The sequence below is a fragment of the Kryptolebias marmoratus genome, linkage group LG14 (assembly GCF_001649575.2).
Source record: "Kryptolebias marmoratus isolate JLee-2015 linkage group LG14, ASM164957v2, whole genome shotgun sequence".
In the NCBI taxonomy this organism is placed as follows: Eukaryota; Metazoa; Chordata; class Actinopteri; order Cyprinodontiformes; family Rivulidae; genus Kryptolebias; species Kryptolebias marmoratus.
The window spans coordinates 23,390,070-23,399,703 of NC_051443.1; the positions used below are offsets into that span (position 1 = coordinate 23,390,070).

General features: G+C 39.4%; 1 protein-coding gene across 6 annotated transcripts; it reads right to left on the minus strand.

Annotated features, from left to right (window-relative positions):
• Window positions 1-620: 620 nt before the first annotated feature.
• Window positions 621-7,567, minus strand: tmem230a (transmembrane protein 230a). 6 transcript variants are annotated; one of them, XR_005234064.1, is made up of 5 exons: window positions 7,547-7,567; window positions 5,181-5,300; window positions 4,708-4,830; window positions 1,221-1,413; window positions 621-1,040 (listed from the first exon to the last, which is right to left on the minus strand). XR_005234064.1 is itself a non-coding variant. In XM_025007889.2 (4 exons), the coding sequence occupies exons 1-4, from the start codon at window positions 7,550-7,552 to the stop codon at window positions 1,273-1,275; spliced, it is 390 nt and encodes a 129-aa protein (XP_024863657.1). In that variant the 5' UTR covers window positions 7,553-7,567; the 3' UTR covers window positions 621-1,272. The 6 variants fall into 6 exon arrangements, 4 of the variants coding, with proteins under 4 accessions (XP_024863657.1, XP_017280970.1, XP_017280971.1 ...); XR_005234065.1 differs by having other exon boundaries at window positions 1,207-1,413; XM_025007889.2 differs by having other exon boundaries at window positions 621-1,413.
• Between the last annotated feature and the right edge of the window lie 2,067 nt (window positions 7,568-9,634).

Below are 9,634 nucleotides of genomic sequence, written 5' to 3' on the forward strand. Positions count from 1 at the left end.
GTTTACCTTTTCAGGGTTTTGACACAATTTGTTTTTTTTTTTCCTCAGCTGATTCTCGGACCAGGTTCTACATCTAAGTACAAATATCTACTTTAAATTAACCATTAATATTCATAACTGTAAACAACAGACTGTATACAGAAGAGGCCAGCTTTAAGATAATATTTCTGGGGAGGAAAATATTCCTTTTTAAAGAGTTTTTTATTAACTTTATGATCTTAATGACAAAGTTCTTTATGAAACTACATATATATATATATATATATATATATATATATAAAAGCAATTTGCATATTTGTTTTGTTGAAGTTTATATTCTTTTCAATATCTAAATGATCAAGTTTTTATATGTTGTGCTTTGGAAAATATTTTTTTATATATATATTATATTTATTAACATCTTAACATGGTTTTAAAGTTTGTTTTCTTCATTTAAGAAATTATTTGTATAATTTTTTTAAAAATAAAGGTGGGAAAAGTAGTTTTTTGACTCTTTCTTTTCCTTTTTTCCAAACTTAGACAAGGAAGATGCTAAGAAACTAATTTATTCATTTTTATATCTGCATAGAAACAAAAAAAAATACAACTGAACTTTAAAAACAAACAACAAAAAAAGCAAATCAAACCTCATTTCATTTTTTATTGTTGTTCCTTATTCTTCAAATGACATGATCGGAAGAAAAACGATATCTTTTAAACATTCGAAGCAAAAAAAAAAACAAATACTGTCTACATGCAATTAAAATACTCTGTGCAGATATAAAACCTTTCTTCAGGAGAAAAGCAGTAAATGAAATTCTCCTCGTTGTTCCAAGATACAATATATATATATAAAATAATGCGTCTGTTTATTTAAAATACTTGGTGAAACTACAGTGATGCGTATTCTCAGCCATGGACTTCTAAGATATGTTATTATTTATGTGAGGAGTTGTGTAACAGCAGAAAGTCGGTGCGGCGGTGCGGGCTGGCGGCTGCTCCGGCGTCCTCGGCTGATTCGCTGGTAATAAAGCAGGATCAGCTCTCCCAGGTCAGCCGGGCTTTCGTGTTCAGAGTAATAAAGCGCGGATGAAACAAGAGCAAACAGGATCAAACAGAAAAACAAGACAAAATTATAAATATATATCCACAATATATTGGCAAAACTCCTACACGAAGCCCTTCTGGACAAACACGAGGCTCTGTGTTTTGTTATTTGCTACATACATTCAGAAAGTTACCAGAGGTTTTGGGAAAAACGCCGCGTCGAAGAGAGGGGATACAACCGACGGCTCAGTCGCCAAAATCCGGGATGTCGTCGTAGGAGTAGCCTCGGTAACCCTTGGCGGCGTAGTAGGCGATCCTCAGGTGGTAAAATCCCGGAAGGAAAACCAGCAGGCCGATGATGATGACGGGAATGGTGCGGTCGGGATGCTGGCAACAGAAATACACGACGTCAAGTCCACTGATTTACACCAAATCCATCACACCCTTTCCCTGATATGTCCCATCACCACGTCGACATAAACATTATGTACTGAAATACATTATCTGCTAATGTGATGCCAGAGGAGGTGAGACAGTACTACACAGAGTACAGTGAGGACCGATGTACTCATCACGCTTTAACATATTTAACACAACGCCGCCTGCCAGCACAACATCAATCCTCAGAAAGGGTGAGGCTGCAAAGCGTGATGACTTCATCCCTTCATCTGAGGTCTGCCTCCATGTAAAGCAGAAGTGGTTTCATGCAGAGAGCAAACCACCAGGAGGCGGAGGCTGCCTCCGTCTGCATTGGAGAGGTGTTTCGTTTCACCAGCAGATGGCAGCGTAACGCACTGAGTCTCTGCACAACTCCCACCGGTTTACTGCGGCATTACTGCAGCATTAAGGCTTTCAAATTGTGTTTTTTTGTGAGGACAAAAGGTCTGAGGGGGAAAAAAAAAGCTTGTGTCAAGAACAGGCCGTTCTCGTTGATGCTTCTAGTTTTATTTGTCCTTGTAGTTGTTCAAAACGTCTTTTACAATGTTCAACAAAATTATTTTCAGCCTTCAACTCCTGTAACTTTTGTCAAGCATTCAGTACACTACTTTACAAATTCTGCCAGCACACTGACATCAAAAATATAACAGTAAAAGTAGCAGTAATAGTATTCAGCCCCCTTTACTCTGATACCAACTGCCTTCATTTATTCTCAGTATAAATCGAGCTGTTCTGTGAAGCTTCGGAGGTTTGTTACAGAACATCAGTGATCAAACGGCATCATGAAGACCAAGAAACACATAAGGCAGGTCAGGGATAAAGTTGTTAAGAAGTTCAAAGCAGGGTTAGGTTATAAAACGACACCCCGGGCTTTGAACATCTCACTGATCTCTGTTTAAATCCATCGTCTGAAAAATGGAAGGAGTTCGGCACAGCCGGTACCAAGACATGGTCGTCCCCCCTGAACGGACGGGCCGGGACAGGAGAGTGATAATCAGAGAAGCAGCCAAGGAGCCCCATGGTAACTCTGGAGGAGCTGCAGGGATCAGGTGGGAGGATCTGTCCACAGGATAACTATTAGTCATGAATCTGGCCTATATGGACGAGTGACAAAAAGCCGGAAGAAGTCCTGTTTACAGTTAGGCACAGCAAACATGTGGAAGAAGCTGCTCTGCTCAAAACTCTAAAACCCGCTGCACATCAATCTGAACCCACCATCCTCACTGTGAAACATGGAGGTGGCAGCATCATGCTGTGGGGATGCCATTCTACAGGAGGGGCAGGGAAGCCGGTCAGAGTTGATGGGAAGATGAAGGAAGCTAAATCCTGGTGGGAAACCTGTTAGAGGCTGCAAAAGACTTCAGACCTTCGAGCGGAACAACGATCCGAAACATCCAACCACAGCTACAGGGGCATGGGTCAAATCAAACCGCGTCCATGATTTAATGTCTCAGTCAAAGACCAGCTGCCTGCTCTCCATCCAATCTGACTGAGCTCAAGCTAGTCTGCAAAGAAAAATGGGCAAAAATCTCCGTTTCTAGACGTGCAAAGCTGGCGGAGACAGAACCCTTGCAGGTAGAATTTCAGGGAACAGTGGTTCTGCAAATCATGGGCTAAACACAAATGCATGCCACACTTTTCAGATTTTTACTGTAAATAACTAATTTACCTTCCACTTCACAATTATGTAAACCTATCACATAAAACCCCAGTAAAATACTTTGAAGTTTGTGGTTGAAATGTGACAAAATGTGGCAAAGTTCAAGAGGTATGAATACTTCTTCAACGCCATGGCGTCCGTGGTGCAGTAAATTTAAGAAGCAAACCTGGCACTGCCTGCTGCTTAATAATCAAATCATCATTTGCATTTAAACACAAAAAAAACTTATTTACAGCTAATATTGGTGTTTTAATTGATGTTCGAGTTGAATGTTTTTGAGTGTTTATCTTCCAAATGTGTCAAAACAAGGTATCACTCAGGGTAAACCTAATTGACTGCGAAAAAAAAAAGAAGCCTAAATGAAACTCTTTAAACCAGCCACATATCACGACACTGGAAAAAAAAAAAAAAAAGTGAGGGATACTTGAGTTGTGCGGTTTCCCCCTCCGGTCACGGCTCACTGGGTCAGGTAATGGGACTGAGGCAGCGTTAACAAATTCTGCTTCACCTGTGCTTTTCCTGCTATGATAAGAAAAGAGAGGAAAAAAAAAAAAAGAGTCTCCTTCGGAATAAAAGTCTATTAGAGCAAACTGAAATGTCTTTATAGCACCAAGCGCCACAGATGCTGGTGTCGCAAAAAAAAAAAAAAAAAAAGAAAGAAAGAAAGAAAAACTGCAGCTGGTTTTCAGTTTTGTAACTTTTACCTCACTTCAGATCAGTTTGAATTAAATCAAAGGCTGTTAATTAATCAATACAGGTTGATTTTAAACTTTGTTGTAGAAAGTCTTATGATTAAATGAACGCTCTTTTTGTTTTTTAGGATAAATGTTTTTCTGACTCTTAGTTGGGTTAAGAAACTAAAAAAAAATAGAACTTGTGCTGACTAAAACTAACCACTTTGTTTATTAGAATACTGAAGCAAGTAGTGCTGATTTAATTAACTTAAGCAAACTTTGCCACGACCCAGGCAAAATAAATAGTCTTCAGATGTGATTATTTAACTTTCAAGGATGGTTAAATGCTGATTCTATCTTCAGGCAGAGCAAAGGTAGCTGCTCCTTTCTGATAAATGTCTTTTAAAAATGTTTTGATTCTCTCAGCCCGTCAGGCCTGAAAGATAAAAGCAAACATATGTTGCTGAATGTCTGCAAGGGTTATCTTTTTTTTTCCTTCTTCAGCATCCAGACACTTTGGAGATGCTTCATCCTTCAGAGGTTTTGGACGGGTCACGTAAACAACAAACACGCACAAAAAAAAAAAAAAACAGAAATGAAGCTTTCAGAGTTCAGTTCGAGGAGCTCCATAAAGTGAGAAACGGCTTCCAAGCAGGAGTCGCACTCGGAGCGGCTCGTCGTCAAAAATACATTTTCTGCAAACATGAACCGTAATCCTGGAGCAAGCCTTGGGAGACGCCAACTGTCAGTTCAAAGGAAGTAAAAACTGACGTGCAGATCATGAATTATTTTGGGGGAAACAAAACAATAAAATGTTTCAGACTAAAAGCTGTACCTCAACGTTCTATTCCCCTCCAAACAACTATTGTTTGAGAACTAAGTTCATCATGTTTAGGGATCAAAACTCACCTCGATCTTGATGATTCCTGCCAGAAAAAGAGACCCAAGGATTATCAGCAAGGAGCCAATCAGAAACAGGAACGCCGCCACTGCAATCGCCTTGTACGGGACCTTCGGTGGACTCTTCATGAACTGGAATCAGGCATAGCTTTTATTAGTTGTCTGAAGGGGTTCATTCTCAATATGCTAACATTAGCAGTAGCTCAGTGACAATGTTGTTTCAGTTCTTATTTAACTTGTTTTTATCTGTTTTAAGATCAGGTGTGAACAGAGTTGTTATCTGGGTGAGACTCGAGTTAAATCTGGTGCTGCCGTGCAAAAGTTTTTCATCCCAAAGTAAAGTTCAGGCAAATACAAAACACCATTTAGCTCCAGATACATTCAGCTGTTGTCTGGATTTATCCCAAATTAACTGCAACTGCTGACAAAAGCGGTACTGATTCGGAAACACGAACGTTTGTTGTGTGGTAAAAGCGTCTCACCTGCAGGTCTATGTAACCATCGTCATCGGCAGCCAGCCGTGAATACTTGACCTTGTTGTTGGACATTCCAGCAGCCAACATGATGCTTCCAGCTGACCTCAGCGTGGCATAACAGCTGTCCTGCGAAGAGCGGGCTCGTTTAAAACGGCTTCCAAACTGCCTGCAAATCAGTGATTGTATTTATTTTATGGTTTGAGCCCATAAGGATGTCCATCTGTTTTTAAATCAATCCAAAACCTTACAAATAAAAGAATATACGTTGATGGTGTCACAAGAAAAGCAGCGGTGCTTTTTGATTTATAGCCTGATTCTCAACAGCCATCCAGACACGGAATTAAAAATTATAATTTGCATCAGGAAGTATCAAAACAGCTTCCAAACGTTTATTGTTTATTGAGTAAAACAGTTTCTTTTCCTTTTTATTTCATGTCTCCTCTGTAAATCATGTAAACAGTAGAAATATAAAACTATAACTTTAGAAATACTGAACTGAAAGGTTCTGATTTTAAAGTGTTGTAAAGTGGAATAAGGCTTCCGTAGAAATACTCAGGGTACTTTTTATTTAATTGAATGGAGCAGGAAATGTAAAAATATCATTCTTAACCCAAATCCACCATTCTAAAAGCAAATCATTTCAGTACATATAAATAAGTTCTAATTACTTACTTTACCAATTGATGTTTGTGTTTGTGTGCTCTTTAATAGTGTCTATTAATGCTTGTATTCATTCAGTTCAGTCACATCTGAGGAAGAAAATATCCCTGCTTGAGTTCAGGACAAAACAAAGCCTACAGACACAGAAACCCTGATCTGACTTGCGCAGACTCAGGGAAGTGTGACTACACGGTGATTTGTTTCAAGCCCTCGATTCTGGTAATGCGGGGGATTTGGGATCTGTCAAAAAAAATATCCCCCACATTCGGCTCCCTACCCAAAAGTTTAAAAAAAATATGAAAAAGAATAGTTCCTGTTTAAATAAAACAGAGGTTTATCTCTCCTACTACTTCTCAAGCTACAGCATATCTGACAAATATACTAATTTAACTTACAAAAACATAACTTACCTAAACTATTATGTATACTTTCTTCTATCTATCTGTAGCTTTAGTTTGATTAGTGTGTTCTAAATTAATACTGCTCCTTTATGTGTCATTTAAATGGTTTTATTTGATTTTATTACTCACTGATTCTTGTAGCTTTGCTCCTACTAGCAGAATGGCATTTCCATGGATCTGAGAGTGTGTTGTGTTCAGTAAAATATGTGTTAATCCTGCAAGGCACTTTGTTTTGCACGTAGATGAAAAGCTGAACAAAGATAATCTGCAGATTTAAGCTGAGAAGAATCTTTTCAGAAGGTTTTGGGCTTACTTAAAAAATGTAGCTTAAATACAGGGTCTTGTATAGTATTTACAGAGCCACACAGAGTCAGCAAACAAACATTAATGTAGATTTTATGAACAAAATGAGGAGTTGAGCTAACTTGTTTTGGTTGTTAGCTTTAATTAGCTGTAGCATTAGCCTCTAAGAAGTTTGGCTACGGCAATGTTGTAAACAGACAAACGCGACTGTTTTAATCTTAAAGTCTTTAGGTATCTTACCTTAATGTGAGGTAAAGTAAACACTATAAAACTTATTTTTAGCTTAAACTGCTCCTCAGCGGCGCCACATCTACGTTGTTTTCATTCAGGGTGAAAAAAAACTAAACTTCCTTGTTTTGGCTTTACGGCGCATGCGCACACAAATCTCGCCCCGTGTAATTGGATTACAGCGAACTAATGTTGTTCGGGATTAAACGGGACGAAAACGGCAAATGTGACCAAATATTCACAAAATATCAGTAGTTTATCGTCTCCATGAGAAGTGACTGCACTCAGATATGAACTCCTTATAAGACTGTGTCACTTTAATCTTTGTGAGAAGCTTGGATAGAATTTGACGAGACGAGGAAGAAAAGAAAGAAGTGGAAATAAAGCTTTAAATAATGGCCATCACTGAAGCCTTTACTAGAGGAATGAAATACTAAAAAGTCCAAATGCTATATGAGCAATATTTCCACAGTAAATCAGAGTCGGCCGCTGCACAGAATAAAATTTATGAAGGGATATAAACGTCCATGTACAAACAGGAAAAGCACTTCACATAGAACTTATATTTTTTTCCTTCTAATACACTTACACCATTACTTTAAAAACTCACTGACTGTAAGAAACTCATTTAAATTTCAAGGAACACACTTAATAAAATACATACAATGAAATGAACAGAAACTCCACAGGATTCAACTATTTATAAAGATCCCATGGCACTTTAATAACGCAAACACCAGCGTTAGATTATTAGAAAAAGTTGCTGCTTGACGTTTATACCTGCATTCATGCCACGGTGCATTTGGGTCCATGAAAAATATCAAAGGTTCTCTTCTTATTTTTGAACAAAACTTTGGTCCTGCTGCTGCCCTGGTGATAAAAAGGAAAACTTTGGGGAAGCGTACGTGTTCCTTTCGCTGTGAAAAAGCTGGCAGGGCATCCTGCTCACCTCAGCAAGCCTGCGCTGTGGTGTTAGATCATTCCCTCCAGCTCATTTCCTCTCACAGTGCACTCAAAAGGTGATTTGTCAGAGTGTCTTTGTCTCTTTCATCGTCTCATTTTTAACTTGGTGAATACACTTGCTCACAAAAAAAAAGTGGAACAATCAGAAGAAAGCGTCTGATTTGGTGCACATTCAGATCTGCAAAACATACACCATGTGGAGCGATCGTGTTATCAGGTAGTTGCTGGAGCATCCAACAGTGAGTGGAAACGAGTAAAGTTCTTCTTCAGATCTGAGGGCGGTATCTCACTGGGATGCCACTGATGGAGACTAAAAATGTTTGCCACTCAAAATAGGCAAATTTTCCGTTGCGGCCCCACTGAATATTGAGTGTTTTTTAAATTACAGTTATTTTTATGTGCACAGCTTGCAAAACTGCCTTCTTAGCCGTGCAGTGTTTTGTCGTTCAGCTCTGCCCACATCAAACCCACCCTGGTTGTTTTAGTACCCACCTCAGCATCCACTCCCATCTTTACGATTTAATCTGCTGGAGTGCACTTTTAAAATACAGACAGGTAGATCTGGAACCATTTTTAGACCTGGACATTTGCATCAGATGTTGTCTATCAGAGAAGGTGTCAAAATACAGTTTTCATATTCTTAAGACAGACTGGAGATGCCAGTGATGACTTTGCAACTATTTTTAGGAAGAAAGAATTGCTGCGTTCTGTTTTTGAACTTGTTCAAAACTCAAGAGAAAGGAGTCCGCACCTCTGCGACTCATATGAGGAAGTTGAGACCCACCGCAAACACTGTAAGACATTCAGGAGACTCCCTCATGAGATCCCAGGGAGATACCACCTAAATTCCCCCTGAGACAGCACCTATGTCTAGCCTTTCGTCAAGACAACATCCATCCACACACGATACATGTGTCTACAGACTGCCACCATCATGTTGAGGTCCCCCTTCGTGCATGTGTGGGGTCAGATCAGACGTCTTCTCTGACCCAGTGCCAATCTGCTGGATCTCAATGGTCAGTCTGCTGAGGGCGAACTTATCACAGGAGAAGATATAACGGCCATCTGACTCCCTTCCTGGCAGTTTTATCTGGACATGCATATTTTGGAAATCCCTAGAACAGTTAAAAATCTGATACAGAAATGTTGATCTGTATTTCCTGCTGTTCTTCGGCGGCAACGAAGCACCTTGTGCTTCAACAATCAACTGAATTTATTCATAGGAAAGCAATCCAGAAATAATCGCAAGGAATGATCCACAGTTTTATGTCAAACTTAGGAATCTTAGGTCCTTGATCATCAAAACTGCTAACAGCTAAATCCGTTCACCATAAAATTCACTGCGAGCAAACAGATTTGTTTCACGCTTCAGCGCGACCATGTGTGATTAAAAAGAGCCGGTCCCGCTTAAAACGTCCCCGTATTTGCAGAGTTTAGTACATTCCTCAACATGCCTAATCTCTGATAATAACTGCAGGCTTTTAGCAGGCTTTCCACTTCATTTCCCTCCTCCTTCGCAGCCGTCTTATCTTTTGTAAATCCCAGAGTCTTTGCAAGTTAATGAAACAAAAAGGCACATCTCAAATCGTATTTGCCCATCTCTAAATGCATTTGTTGATGATTTTGGGCCCTTGAGATAGTTTTTTATTGATACAGTAGACATCCCCTCCAGAGTCATGCCCGTCACAAGGAATCAAATTAGGCTTGACGTCATTTCTTGAGGCTCAACCGTGTCTGCACAGGAAGGAAAACACTACAGAGGATGAATGACAGTCTTTTTTGTATATATATACAGTATAAGTTGTGTATCAATGCTTGTTTACTTTGCTTTCATAGCTCAAGGTCAGACTGACAGCAAGAGAGACCTGAAGAAAATGCCTGCTGGGGAAAATACAGTGGATCTGC

What these genes read in the sequence shown, in the direction of transcription:
- tmem230a (XM_025007889.2), bottom strand. An exon ending in ATGGTTACATAGACCTGCAG is followed by an intron (nt 4,831 to 5,180) that starts GTGAGACGCTTT and finishes GCCTGATTCCAG; the next exon opens with TTCATGAAGAGTCCACCGAA. An exon ending in CAGGAATCATCAAGATCGAG is followed by an intron (nt 1,414 to 4,707) that starts GTGAGTTTTGAT and finishes TTCTGTTGCCAG; the next exon opens with CATCCCGACCGCACCATTCC.